At 36.2% G+C, this 15,131-nt stretch overlaps 1 protein-coding gene across 2 annotated transcripts in view; it reads left to right on the top strand.

Moving 5' to 3' along the window:
• The window catches only part of LOC112161778 (regulator of G-protein signaling 7), an 84,621-nt gene that overhangs the window by 61,008 nt on the left and 8,482 nt on the right, over window positions 1-15,131 (top strand). For both annotated transcript variants that reach the window (XM_024297228.2, XM_036215677.1), the window contains exons 5-12: window positions 4,800-4,906; window positions 8,275-8,326; window positions 11,418-11,482; window positions 11,726-11,802; window positions 11,967-12,048; window positions 14,124-14,198; window positions 14,308-14,406; window positions 14,474-14,535. In XM_024297228.2, the coding sequence (XP_024152996.1) occupies window positions 4,800-4,906; window positions 8,275-8,326; window positions 11,418-11,482; window positions 11,726-11,802; window positions 11,967-12,048; window positions 14,124-14,198; window positions 14,308-14,406; window positions 14,474-14,535 (619 nt within the window). The remainder of the gene's footprint in view (window positions 1-4,799; window positions 4,907-8,274; window positions 8,327-11,417; window positions 11,483-11,725; window positions 11,803-11,966; window positions 12,049-14,123; window positions 14,199-14,307; window positions 14,407-14,473; window positions 14,536-15,131) is intronic.

The raw sequence follows: 15,131 nt of genomic DNA, 5'->3' as shown, positions 1-15,131 counted from the left end.
ACTAAAGTACAGACGAGTACGAAGAGTTAGAGTAAAGAAGAGACAGAAATTTGCCACCATGAGAGATTAAAACGTACTGGAATGTAGTTTGTGGCACAATGAGAAAAAATAAATAAAAAAAATGAAGCAAGAAAAAAATGGAAGATATTACACTACAGAGAACAGCAATTATGGCCAATAAATATCTATGAAAAAGTCTTGATTTGACATTTAATTTGATAATTATATTTGCAAAATAAACACCATCTTTTGAGAACTTCTGTTGGAATGTGTTGGTTTCCTCAAAATTGCACTTTTATTTATTTATTTATTTATTTATTTTTTTAGCAAATCATCAATCCTCGGTTCTTTTTGTGCTTTGCTTCATTTATATGCAAACATTTCTCTTTTGCCTGTTTGTAAGCTGGAAATGTTTCATGAAAAGTTGTGTGGAGCGGATGGAAATACATTCAGAGTCTCGGCCACCTTCAGAATTTCAGTTCCTTTTAAAGAGCTTTAATATTGTCAGTTTAACGATAAATTGACAAAAATTTGAGTAAAAAGTTAATGTACTGTATGTATTTTACATAATTAATTAATTAAAACAATAATTTCCTGCAAGTTGGCAACACATTTCAATAAAATAAGTTATTGTTTGGTGGATGTAAAGGGCTTTTTATGCAACTATAATATAACAACAGAGACTTCATATAGATATGCAGAAAAGATACAATTAATGTGATTCACTGAGGTCTGCAGCAAGCATCTTTTTTTGTCTCATGAAGGCAGATGAGCTCATAATCAAGAGAGTTTTGCAACGCGAATGCCTCTGATAATACACTTAGACAACCCAGTTTAACTCAATTTCATACCATTTGAAAATCCCCCAGGCCTCCACTCATATTCTAATTTATTTTTGCATTTAATTAGCTGACAGAAATGCCACTAAAATTCTTTTGGGTGGCTGTGGATGCATTCTGGGATGTTTATGTGGACTGGAAATGTTCCAGTCTGTTGCAGTCTTGGTCAAAGATGTCAGACTCAGTCATTTTTTGAGTTTGAAAACCAGAATTATTAACTTGTTTGTTATTTAGGTGATAGTAGCTGATGGAACAGTGAAGGAGTGCTTAATTTTAAAAGATAGATCAAATATTTAGGCTAATCTGTTGTTTAAACTAGTGCTGCCACAAACGATTATTTTAATAGTCGACTAATAACCGATTATTTTTTTCTGATTAGGCGACTAATCGGGTCATGGAGAAACTGGATGTAAAGCATCTTAACCATCATTAGCCTTAACAAAAACATAGATATATAGAATTACCTGCTATAATGCTAGTGTGAATGCTGTAAGCTGAATTTGGCTGCTGAAGATGCTAGTGTTGATAGCTGAAGATGCTGAAATTGATAGCTGAAAACACTGAAGCTGATAGCCAGCTATAATATTAGTTAAATACTAAATTAGCCTAAAAAACTGAAAAAAGCCTAAGTTAGCCAAAAATAGCTGGAATGTAGCTAAAATATTTGCTAAATTCCAAAATAGCCTAAAAAACTGAAAAATGGTGAAATTTGCTAAAATAGCTAGCATGTTGCTGAAATATTAGCTAAACTCCAGTATAGCATTAAAAAATCTTAATAAATGCTAAAATAATCCAAAAAGCTAGCATAATTCCATTATAACTTTCAACTTTACCACACTCTGACTCCATATTAGTCAACTAATCGTGGCAGTCCTAGTAAACACTGAAGAAAATAATAAAAAATCAATTCCAAAAAACCTTTTATCCTTCTAAAACAGTTTGAAAAGAATTCAAGAATTATTTTACCCTGACAGCATGAGGGTACACGGTTTTAATTAGCTAAAATGTGTGTGTCTAAGCTTTGTGTAAATTTCACACTAAAGCAGCTAATCCTGTAAAAAACTAAAATGAGGAAGTTTTCCATCTTTTTTGCTGACAGAAAAAAAGATTCATCCATTAAAGGACTATATATTGAAATGTATAACATCTTAATGTAATAATATTAGTAAACATTTAGATTCCTTCATATTGTAATGGAGGTTTTGCAACAGAGGGGATCAAGTAACGAAAATAGCAGAAACTGCTGTATTTGCAAACCTGGTGAGATCAAATAACAGAGCAGGACCCGAGCTAATCTAAACACACCCACATGCACACATGCACACGTGCACACGTACACACACACACGATACAACATCACTAAGAAAAGTAAACTAAAGGCACCAATTATCTCAGCGGGTCATGATTGGATAATGAGACACAGGTGTGTCAATTAACAGAAGCCGACACAGACCAGAAATCCACCTAAAAAAGGATTTTCAGAACAATACAAAGAAAAAACTCAAGGAAAAAATAAAACTGAACAATAAAATACAAATAAAAAATCTCTTTTAACTGCATAGTAACAACTATTTGGAATGCCATAATGCTATATCGAATAACCAAACCATGTGTTACACTATTAAATCACAGAGAAAGTGAATGGTTGCATCTATACATATACATGTATATATATATATATATATATATATATATATATATATATATATATATATACATATACATGTGTATACATATATATATACACATACATATGTATTTATATATACACACACACATATATATATATATATATATATACATATACATGTGTATACATATATATACACATACATATGTATTTATATATACCGGTACACACACATATATATATATATATATATATGTATATATGTATATGCTGTAGTAGTAGCACTAGTAATTGTAGTGCTGTCCGCTACGATTCCAAAATCAAGTGGTCTAGAAACTTCCCAGAAGTCTCTGCGAAAAACTAGCATCGATGCTCTCTACATTAGTAGATATAGACCACAATGCATTGCAGTCAATCAATTTTTGCAAAAAAAATTTTTAAATGCAATTTTTTTTAATAAACCATCCACATTTTCATCATTGGAGTTACAAATAGACGTGAAATGTTCATTTTGATTCAGTTTTCACTTGTGAAATCGTTGATGTCATCGTTTAGGAAAAATAAAGAAAAGTAGTGAGCTTGATGTCTGAGGGCACTAGACAGTCCCGCACTATATAGTTTTTTACTAGTCAGGGATTAGGGTGAGAATTTGGACTAGCCTTTAGTCCGCCCATTTCAAAAAGCTTTATTAAACTGCTGGTTTTCATCTGCTGCTGATCCAAAGTGATTTGAACAAAGAAATACTCAGAAATACAGTTTGAACCTTAAATTATTTTATATATGTCCTTTATTATAATAAAAATGCTACAAGAATATGTTAAAAACATAAAAAACCCAATTTTCATTTTAGTGGGTCTTTAAATAACACTCACTATAAACAATACACCCACTCTTCACTAAATATAAGGAATATTTTCTACTAACTAATGTGAGGGTTTTATTTTTTTTTAGACTGTATTAGGTCCAATTTGATTTGATTTGTGACACTTTTAGATGTTTTTCTATGGCAAATGAGTCTCCAAACATTGTTTTAACATTTACTTTTATTATTATAAACTTGTGATAAACACAGAAATATGTCAAGCCAAACAGCACATAGATAAACATAATGCAGCTATTTGCAGTTCTAAATGTCATTTCAAGAAGCAACACACACAAAAAGATATATATATTTTAATATATTCAAGCAGTATCTAAGCTGTAAGTGATAATATTGCTCTAAGACATGTACTGGCTGGAGAGAGGTGGGGGTGTTTATGAGTAAACGCTTCTAAATAACGCATGAGTCATTATTTATTAATAAATGCAGACCAGTCACAGATGTGCACACATAATGTAGCATTGTGACCTCTCAGAGCTGCGACTGTCGCCTTGGTGGTAAAAGGGAAAGCTATATTTATCTCTCAGTCACATGCAGCAGGTGTACACGGATGTGTGAGAGCTGAGATATGTTTTATGTATGCGTCAAACGAGCCGCCGTTATCGCACTCCCTGCTCGTGTAGATTATGCAAAGCGTTTTAACCTGCGCGCTTTTCAGCTCTGCTATTTGTTACTTGGCAGGAAAGAAACCCTGAAAAACATCTGCATTCTGCTGCATGGAAATCGGCTGCTTCCTGGGTAGCTCCTAATGAACAAAATGTGTCAGTAATACCGGAGAACTGTCAACACATTAAAAGGAAACATGAGCGATAGATGTCGAACTTCCAGGTTCAGAACAGCAGGGATTAACTGGTGGCGGATAAGACTCGCAGCTGATGATGATGACATGTTTTCATTATCTGATGGTTTTAAATCGGTAACATTCAGCCATGTGCTGTGGAGCGCCGGAGGGAAGCGGGGCTTCACTCCAACGAAGCAAAACACCAGGTGATTTGACTGATGAGTTCCGCCTCTCCTGCTGAAGGTGGGCTAATCAGCAAGACTCCCCGCCGCACTGCTTGGTTGGAGTGGAGACCTGCCGATCTGTCTGTCAAAGCAGTGTCAGAACGAGTAAAGACGCAGCTCCTAATTCACATCCCGAGGACGGCTGGTGGTTATTCAGCCCAGAACCGCTTCCCGGTAGGACAAAGGCACAAAAGCTGGATCTGGATGTTCGATGAGGAAGTAGGAAAAGAAAAAAATCCCCATTTTAAGACAGATTTATATTGGTGTGAGCATAACTCTTTTAAACCGGATTATGAATGCGACAAACGGGAGTGCCTTTGAAGGGATCTGAAACACACAAATATGAATTGTTAGGCTGAGAATTCTGTAAATAAACTGCTGTGAGTACAAGTGAGCTCTGCAACAACAGGGTGTAAATTGACTTTCTGTTTGTGTTTTTTCTCAGTGGAGGCCCTTCACCTAGGAACGCTGATGGCTGCACACGGTTACTTCTTCCCCATTTCAGATCATGTCCTCACTCTAAAAGATGACGGCACTTTCTATAGGTTTCAGGTAAGCGTTTTAACACAGAATAAAAAAGAAAGAAGGAAAAGGGGTTAAAACTCCCACTCCAGTCATCTTTTGATCTATTTTCAGTGTTCTCAATGTTTTTCTAATTATAATTATAATACAATAAAATAATTATAATAACATACAATATATAATTATAATACATAATTATAATTATAATATAATAATTCTAATAACATACGATCTATGATTATAATACATAATTATAATATAATATAATATAATATAATAATTATAATAACATACAATATATAATTATGAAACATAATTATAATCAAAATTATAATATAATAATTATAATAATATATAATATATAATTATATTTTTGAAATTATGATGTTTTTAGCCAAAATATAAAAAAAATAGGCAGGACAGAGTACGCCTAATTCACAATGGACGCGGAAGAGACCGCTTCCATTCGGCGCCCTTGTCAACCTATGTTGTGGTTCACACCAGGCGCGGAGCCCCGCGATCCTCCGCGGAAGGCACACACTGTGAAATGGATTGTCTTAGCGTCTGATCTATTTCGCCCGCAAGCAATCACCGCCAATTCTAGCAGGAAGTTACATCAAAATACATGAGAGAACCCGGTTTATTTTCAAAATGTAACCAATATTTCACAATAAAATACAAATGCGATAATTTTTTCATATCTAAACAGACTGTAGAGATGAAAATAAACACACAATCACAACACACAGATCAGTGTAGTGGGTCAACTCCAGAGCGGGGGATGGGGCTGGGTTTGGGGTGTAAAAAAAATAAAAAGAGAGAGGCACAAAGCAGTTCTTTTTAGCAGAAACACGGGGTAATATTTCAGATAATTAATTTACCCATGATGGCAAAAAACAAACAAAAAAAGCTTTAGTCGAAGCACATGTCGACCCTTGCGGAAAAATGCGCGTCTGGTGTGAATTGCAGGCGAAAGCGGATACCGCGCACTCCACTCCATGTTCGGTGTGAAACAAGCGTAAGCCTCCCCTCACTTCCCATCATCCCTTTGCTTACAGCCCCCATCGTAACATTACTGTGCAACAAAAATGACGAACAATCCAGCAGTTTTGAGCCAGATGCCACTTAACACAAGGAAGACAAAGACGTACATGGACCCATTTGTCTGCAAGTGGATGTATGGAGAGAAAATAGACTCAACCCCATTTATGTGTGTTTGTGTGTAATTCTCCTCTTATGCAGCGTGAGCAAGCGGCACGAGGTCTTTCTACACATCCAGGGAGTGGAGCGGGCTACTCTGTCCACTCTCTGGGTGTTAAAGAGGACCTCGCACCGCCTGCTCTGGGAAGAGCACCACGGCAAAGGGAAGCAGGGAAAGCCCAGCCTAGAGAGAGCGCTGTGAAAAGAGAAACTTTAGTGTTTTAAAAATTAATGTTTAGACTTTTTATATTAATTATTGGCCATATCTGTTTAAGACAGTGCAACATTTAAATGCGATTGTATCTTGGAGATGTGAAAAGAGTCTGACCTCAGATTTGTGCGCGTATTTTATGAATTACAAATCTAGAATTACCCTCACACAAATTAAAAAATACACACAAATCAAGAATTACGCACACAGAAATCTAAAGTTATGCACACATCTAAAGTTACGCCCAAATCAAGAATTACACATGCACTATTTGGGTTGAGTCTATTTTCTCTCCATACAGATGAATGGAAATCTAGCAGACTGAGGAGCAGGTGGCCCGCCGACTGTAGCATTTAAGTCACAGCTACAGGATAAACAGCATTTTGTCGTCTGCTTCTGATTCACATTGATTTGAATAAAGAAATACTTAGAAATGTCAAATTTCAAGCTTAATTTTCTTTACATACATCCTCCGCTATGAGAAAAATGCCACAAGAACTTGTTAAAAATAGTAAAAACAACATTTACATTGGAGCAGGTCTTTAATATTGTATGTTCAGACTGTAAACGTCTATTTTATCATTTTGAAACTTTCACATGTTACCAAACTGCATCATATGTTACATTATCACACAAATCAAAAGGCCGTGTCAGACTGCCGCTACATAAAATCTACGCATAATTTCAGTCTTTCATGATATATGGGTCTCTTCTTCTTTATTGACTTCTTTAGAAGTCCATCGAGGGGCGGGTCTTTACGTGAATCCTGGTTTTGAGCTGTTTAATATTTTTGGTCAATTGAGATATACGCAATTTATACAAATATTTACATAGTTTAGCTGAGATTATTAGGTAAATCTTACACAATTGTGCAAGATTTTTGCAATACGCCTATACAAATCTGTGGCATTCCACAACACATTTGTGTTTTCAGACTCGGTCTATGAGGGTCAGCAGCGGATGTTGACATGATATGAATTCTGACTTCTGCTCTGAATGTCAAAGTGAAGAAATTCAACAGGTTTACGTGTTATTTACCTGATTTATTTGTACTTTCTCCAGGGTTTTAATGTGGTTAATTCCCAATACATCTGTGAAAAATTTCATGTAAAACACCACGCCTATGTCAGAATTCCTTTACTACTCACTATATTTATGTTTAAATGTAATTTTTTTTTAATAAACCACCCATGTTTTCATCATTAGAACACAGTGGAGTCACAAATAGAGACTGTAAAGTGTTTGAATTGACATGATTTTCATTTTGTGAAATTGGTGACTTCATATATGCCGTTTAAAAAAAGAAAGAAAAAGAGTGAGCATGGTGTCTGAATTGCTTTTAAAATACAGGGCACTAGGTAGTCCTGCGATTTATAGTTTTTTGGTAGTTATGCATTAGGGTGGGAAGTCGGATGTAGCCCACAACTTTTCTAAATTTTCCATATATATTTATGTCTGAGCAAAATTAATCCGTGTAATCTGGGTATATTGTACGTAGCAGCAGTGTGACATGGCCTATTGTAGAAAAGCCTAAAACAGAGACACTTTTCAAGGTCATTACAAGAAAACAAAGAGTTAAATTTTATCTTTTTTTTTTTACTTTTCTGCTCCTATTTGTACAACTATAAAAACTTTAGAATCGCTTTTATATGCTCTGGATGTTATTGTCAGGAATAAACCGAGCTCATGTTTCCCGGCTTTATTTGAGCTTTTATACATAATAAGGTGAACTAAATTTGTCCCGTTCAGCGCTGCCCAAGTCGGGTCAATGTTCATGATGGTGACTGCTCTAAGCTCTCTCTGAAAGGAGCTTACGTCCTTTAAACACAAGCCAGCTGCACAACAAAGTGTGTTATTGTGACACGCTTCCCTCTGAGTGGACGCCACCTCTCATGCCAGTGCACTCATTGACTGGATCCATCATGTGATTTGTCGTTGTTGTAGTTTGTGAGGTCCCTGTTTCTTGATGACCTATTTTCCTTTACAGACGCCATACTTCTGGCCATCAAACTGCTGGGAACCTGAAAACACAGACTATGGTGAGAGCTCCGCTCATTCGTGTCGCTACAGTTATCTTTTTTCAAATTTGATGTGACATTTTTTTAAAGAAATTGTGTTGGTTGTGTTGCTTCGCTGTTTATATTTTGATAAGTAGGTATTTTGAGGGTGATGACGATGGTTTAAATCAGGATCTGCTTAAAGTGAGAGAAAAAACAGATTCAAAATGTGAGGAACAGGGATTGTAAATTTGAAAAAAAATAAAAATTGACAGCAGTTTTAAGCTCAGGAAAACATAATGATAACTTGAAAAAAATATTGAAATAAAAAAAATGTAAATTTGAAACGTTTTTATCGTATTTCCCTCTTTGTTTACAGTTTTCTGTTTTCGGTTTAATTTCAGAGTTTTTGAGTTTTCGCTGCTCAGCTGGTCTTAATTTTACATGGGGGCGGGGCTTTGAGCTCATTGGCTACCAGGACTTGTTTCCCATGATCCCCTAAGAGTTAGGGAGAGCAGTATCACGACTGTGAAGTTTTACCTCTCTAATATCGCAGTGCACCTTTCACGGTCTTGCTTTGGTGGATTTTCTTCCACAAAACTTGGTTTTGATCTCGTCAATCCATCACCTCCGTGCCGTTTTTCACGCAGACGGGACAAATGTAGCTCAGCAGGGAGACATAAATCTTCCCCGTCGTGATTAGATCTTTGTTTTCATCCTAATGTTAGACTTATTTTCCTATGAAAGTTAGAACTGTGAAAGTGAAAAAATGAGAGAAAAGTGTAAAAAATTATCATGTGTGTGTGAGAAAAGTGTAGAAAATGGAGAATCTGTCGCCCCCTGGAGAACAAGTCCCAGTAGCCAATGAGCTCAAAGCCCCGCCCCCATGTGAAACGAGGATCAGCAGCGAAAACTCGAAAATCAGAATTAAAACTGAAAACAGAAAACTAAAAGAAACAAAGAATGAAAAACAAAGAAAAAAAAGTTACGTTGAAATTACAAATAAACATTATTTTTTATAAATTATACATTTTGTTTTTTTTAGTTTGTCATTTTCAAGTTTCAAATTTACATTTTTTTAATTTTCAGTATTTTTTCACGTTTTCGATATTATTATTTTAAATATTTAATTTTATTGTTTCTAATTTTCAATAATTCCTTTCAGTTTTCAAAATGTATTTGAGTTTTAAACTGCTATCAACATTTCAATTTTTTTTGTTTGTTTTTCAGATTTTCTATTTTTTGTCAAGTTTTCAATATTATTTTTTCAAATGTTCAATTTTATAATATTTTTTATTTTTAATAATTCCTTCAAGTTTTCAGAATGTATTTTTGAGTTTAAAACTGCTTCAAATTTTCTTTTTTTTCAAATATACAATCCGTGTTTTTCAAATTTTCTATATTTTTTCAAGTTTTCAATATTATTTTTTCCAAATGTTCAATTTTTATTTTATTTTAAGTAATTCCTTCAAGTTTTCAAAATGTATTTTTTAGTTTAAAACTGCTTCAAATTTTCTTTTTTTTTAAATATCAACACAGTCGCAGTAAAATGCGTACATATTCCACGACTTTGCACTCTGAAATACCGTGTATAATATACGGCAAACACGGTTTTTGCGTGCATATGATACGCAATGGTCGAGAATGGGTTGCGCCGGCGTACAATATACACGAGTTTTTAGGTTTCGTTTTGGTCACGTGATCAGAAATCCTCCGGCTCTTTTCTAAATGACGTCGTTCCTGGTTAAGGTTAGGATTACGATTATGGTTAGGGTTAGAAAAGCAAATTGTTCGTTTGTGGGGCTGTCTGTGATGCTCACGGCTCCACCAGGGGGCGTGTCAAACCTGGAAAACAGACTTTGACACGTTTAGGACCGCGCGTATTATATGCACGCAAAATACGGTTTTGGCGTATATTATACACGGTATTTCTCAAATCGTGGCATATGTACGCATTTTACTGAGACTGGGCTGCAAAAATACAATTTGTGTTTTTCGAATTATAAATATTTTTTCACATTTTTAATATTTTTTCAACTTTTGAATATTATTTTTTCCAAATGTTCAATTTTTATTTTGTTTTAAGTAATTCCTTTAAGTTTTCGAAATGTACTTTCGAGTTTAAAACTGCTTTAAATTTTCTTTTTTCTCCAAATATATAATCCATGTTTTTCAAATTATCAATATTTTTTCAAATTTTCAATATTTCTTCAAGTTTTCAATATTATTTTTTCCAAATGTTCAATTTTTATTTTATTTTAAGTAATTCCTTCAAGTTTTCAAAATGTATTTTCGAGTTTAAAACTGCTTTCAAATTCTCACATTTTCTTTTTCAAATTTACAATCCCTTTTTTCACATTTTCAGTCTAGTTTTTCGTTCCCTTTAAACTGATCCAGATTTGACCCCATAAAAGACGTTCCCAAAAAAAAAAAAAACATTGACTGATTTGAACCGAAATGTCAGAAACTAAAAGAAAAAGATGCTTTTTGCGTTAATTCAGAATTCTGAATGTTTAAATATGCGATAATAATCTACAATAACTCTGCATTCACATGATCATATATGACGTTTACAGCTCAGGTCAGATGCCCGCGCCTCGGTGAGCCTGACTGATGCGGTCCGATAACCGTGAAGCATAACAGGGATGTGTTTCTGTCGGCTGAGCGTTTTAATGCTGAGCCAGTTTTCCTTTCTCCTGTGAGGAGATAAAGCTTTCAGGAGGTTTGGTGCACAGACAAACCGAGCAGGTCTTTCATTTGTTGCAGACGAGTAATAAAGGGCCAACGCTCACCGCGGGAATAATCCTGGAAGCGTTCGGGGAGGTTAGCGTGTAGGGGCAACCGTTTCCTGTGAATAATGCCCCGTAATGAAAACAGCCTAATGGCTTAATGAAGCTCCCACATTACGGTCAGTTAACAAAGACATGAAGGGGTGATTACAGCAACGGGAAGACATCAAAAGTCAGAAACAGATGCGTCGGCGCCGCGCACGCCGGACGACCTTTATCGTTTGCAGAGCGGTTTAAATGTTGAGAGGATTAAATGAATAAATGCAGGGCCACTTAAGAGCGTTAAAAGGCGGAGATCCAGTCCCCGTTTTTATTAACCGTCTCTCCGCCTGCCTCCCTTTCAGCTGTTTACCTCTGCAAACGAACAATGCAAAACAAAGCACGTCTGGAGCTGGCGGATTATGAAGCGGTAAGTCAAAGAGGGCCGGCGGTGTCACCGGCCTCCACAGATTGGTTTGTGAATCTTCTGAAAAATGTCGCTTTATTTCACTATTAGATGAGAAAAGCTATTAAATGAAGCAGTAGGCTACTTTTTTCTGAGGGATTTTCCTGTTTGCTTCTGAGCAGGGATGATTAAAGATGTTATCCAGTCACAGCATAAATAACCCAGATCTGGAAAAAGCTTTTATTGTTTTTGTTGTTTTACTTGCAGGAGAGCTTAGCAAGGCTACAGAGAGCTTTCGCCAGGAAATGGGAGTTCATTTTTATGCAAGCAGAAGCACAAGCAAAGTAAGTTTCTGCAGCCTCCTCCCACGCTTTCAATTCGATTAAACCTTCGTGTAACTACCAGCATACATGTCCACAGATGAATTAAACATACAGCGGAGCTAATGAGGGTTAGATGAGGCAACATCAGAAAATTTCATGGCTTTTTTTTTTTTTTTTCCCCCCAGAGTGGACAAGAAGAGGGATAAAATTGAGAGGAAGATTCTTGACAGTCAGGAAAGAGCATTCTGGGACGTGCACAGACCAGTGGTGAGTGACGAGATTGATTATGTTGTCATTCATCTCCACTGTGGTTCCTTATTGGAATCATTTTGCAGATGCTTTTGTATCTTTTGTGGAATCGTTCTTATTGTAATCAGCTTCACGAAATTGTTCAATTTCATCCATCCATCCATCCATCCATCTTCTTGACCGCTTCTTCCCTTTCGGGGTCGCGGGGGTGCCGGAGCCTATCCCGGCTACTGATGGGCGAAGGCGGGGTACACCCTGGACAGGTCGCCAGTCTGTCGCAGGGCCTCAATCACACACACATTCACTCTCACATTCACACCTAGGGGCAATTTAGAGTCACCAATTAACCTATGAAGCATGTTTTTGGACGGTGGGAGGAAGCCGGAGTCCCCGGTGAAAACCCACGCATGCACAGGGAGAACATGCAAACTCCACACAGAAAGGTCCCAGCCGGGATTTGAACCGGGGCCTTCTCGCTGTGAGGCGAGAGCGCTAACCACTGCGCCACCGTGCAGCCCTTGTTCAATTTCATATTAAATGTAAAATATTAAGCAGCTTTTACTTTACTCTAAAAAAATCTGTAAATCATGTTGCATTATTTTTAAAAATATTACCCAGGTCAAACATTTTTTGTAGTTTTTCACCAGATTTGCTCCAACTGCTGGAAGGATTTTGGCCCACTCCTCCTCATAGATCTCCTCTAGATCACTCAGGTTTTTTATGAGAAACATAAAGTTTGAGCTCCTTACAAAGATTTAGCGTTGATGGAAGGAAGTGCAGTGATTCTGTGCCGTGTGCAGAAAAACACCCTATAGCATGATGCTACCACCCCCATGCTTCATAAGTAGGGTTGGTCTTCCTAGATTAGTACTCATCATTCTTCTTCCTCCGAATGACTAGAATTAAGACCAAAAAGTTCTATTTTGGTCTCATCTGACCACATGACTTTGTCACATGACTCCTCTGGATCCTCATTGGCAAACTAAAGACATGATTCCAAACTATGGCGACCTTAATTACATTTTTTTTGTGACTATGTTTAGTTGTTGTGTTCCAAAAGCTAAAACCTTGGGTTAAATTTGACTTGTTTTTACAAACTGAAAGCACTGATTAAAGGACACCATTTACCTATAATAATTAGGTAAACATACTATATAAATATAATTTTCAATTATTTAATCCTCTTTTAGATTTAAATATGCTGTTTGAATGTTTGAAATTGTAAAGACACAAATGCTTTGCCAAACTATGGAGCTAAATTGGGCCCAATATTATTTTAAACTCAAATATAACAAATTGTCTCATCGATTGTGATTGGTCCTTTGTGTTAGCCCCGCCCCAACGCGCCACGTTGGAGCCAAAAGTTTAAAAACGGACATTTTAAGATTTTAAAAAAAAAGAGTTGAAAGTGGAAAAAGATTTGAAACTGAAAAAAAGTTTTTAATTTGAAATTTTGAGTTTTAAAACATAAAAAATCCAACATTTGAAGCTGAAAATAATTAAATTTATTTTAAAAAAGCAAAAGATTTTGGACATTTTACCTTTTTTTCCCCAAACACCAACATTTCTTTCAATTTTTTTTTATTTGGGTTTCAAATAATATTGGCTCCAACATAGCTCCATACAAACCTCTTTTGTGTGTTTGCCTCCACATGAAATGCCACATCAATAACTGTCACAACACATCGGCTCCAGCTCTGCTCTTTACCTTGTTCCCAAACACTTGCGCAGCATTAGCATTTATTTTCCCCTGGAGGTTAAAGGTTCTCCACCGCTGTGTTTCTCCCAAAGCCGCCGCTCAGCGCTTAATTGGAAAATAACAAGTTTAATTTATGCGTCCTTGGAGAAACATAATCAATATTAATTCAGATTTCACAGTTACGCTATCGAGCTACTTAGCTCTTTTTCTCCTAGACCAAACCTAGATTAGACCGCTTGTTCAATCAGCTGATATCTCCTCTTTCATTCATTTTTTGGGGAACAAATGTCACTTTTTAAAAATAAGCAATATTTGTTTGGGAATATTTGGGGAAAATTTGCCAATAAAACGGATCCATTTTCTCTTCTGACTGGAACTGTTCTTCCTCCTGAAGCCTGGATGTGTGAACACGACAGAAGTCGACATAAAGAAGTCCTCCAGAATGAAAAATCCACACAAAACCAGAAAGGTACCAAACATTTCTGAGTTCCTTTTCTGATTCTTCATTCTGATGATCATCATTCGTCTGCCACTGTGAGGTAATTTGTGCTTCGGCCTCAATGTTCTTAATTGTTTAGTCCGTGTACGGGCTGCAGAATGACATCCGCACCCACAGCCCGACGCACACCCCCGCTCCCGAGGCCAAGCAGCCAACAGAAGAAGAACTGCAGCAACAGGTCGGAGAGAGCTTTTTCAAGCTAAGCTTTCACACTTGATTCTTATTGTCTATAATATTTGTTTCAGATCACCTTTTGGCAATTACAATTAGACCGACATCGACTGAAAATGTCCAAAGTGGCAGAGAGGTGAGTGATGTTCTTAGTGTCTTAATTGAGTTTCGCCATTGATCTCTTCATTGAGCTTTTAAACGGCCAAACAAGCCGTGGTGTTAGGAACTCGTAATGCCTCGAGTGATGCTGGAGGTCCACACTCTTTGTTCAGCTTTGGTATGAACCAAAACATGACTTGTAATCCTTCATTTGAAAAATAAGAATTCTTAGTTCAACTTAAAATAATTTTAATCCTATAATTATCCATATCATATTTGGTACAGGCTTTTCTCAGAACTTTATTTTGATTGGAATGATCCAAACCTTTTGGCTATAACTTGGTCCATGATTTGCCCTGTAGTTCATCATCCTTCCACTAGGGGCAGTGGAAGGTATTTTTCTGCTCCTTTCAAAGTGGCTGCTTCCATGAAAAAAAAAAACACTTTTGGCAGGAAAGGTTTTGCCTATTTTCCAAAACTTTGTGGTAAGAATAACTCCTCTGTTGTTGTTAATTTATGAAAATTCTTGAAAATGCAGTTATAGTTGTAGTTCATCATCATTCCACTAGGGGGAGTGGAAGGCCTTTTTCTCTATTTATTTCAGAATGGCTGCTTCCTTGAAATAAAAAAAAC

This window comes from Oryzias melastigma, linkage group LG15, assembly GCF_002922805.2.
Source record: "Oryzias melastigma strain HK-1 linkage group LG15, ASM292280v2, whole genome shotgun sequence".
In the NCBI taxonomy this organism is placed as follows: Eukaryota; Metazoa; Chordata; class Actinopteri; order Beloniformes; family Adrianichthyidae; genus Oryzias; species Oryzias melastigma.
Note: the sequence above shows the minus strand (reverse complement) of the source record. Positions and strands in the feature narration are given on the sequence as shown.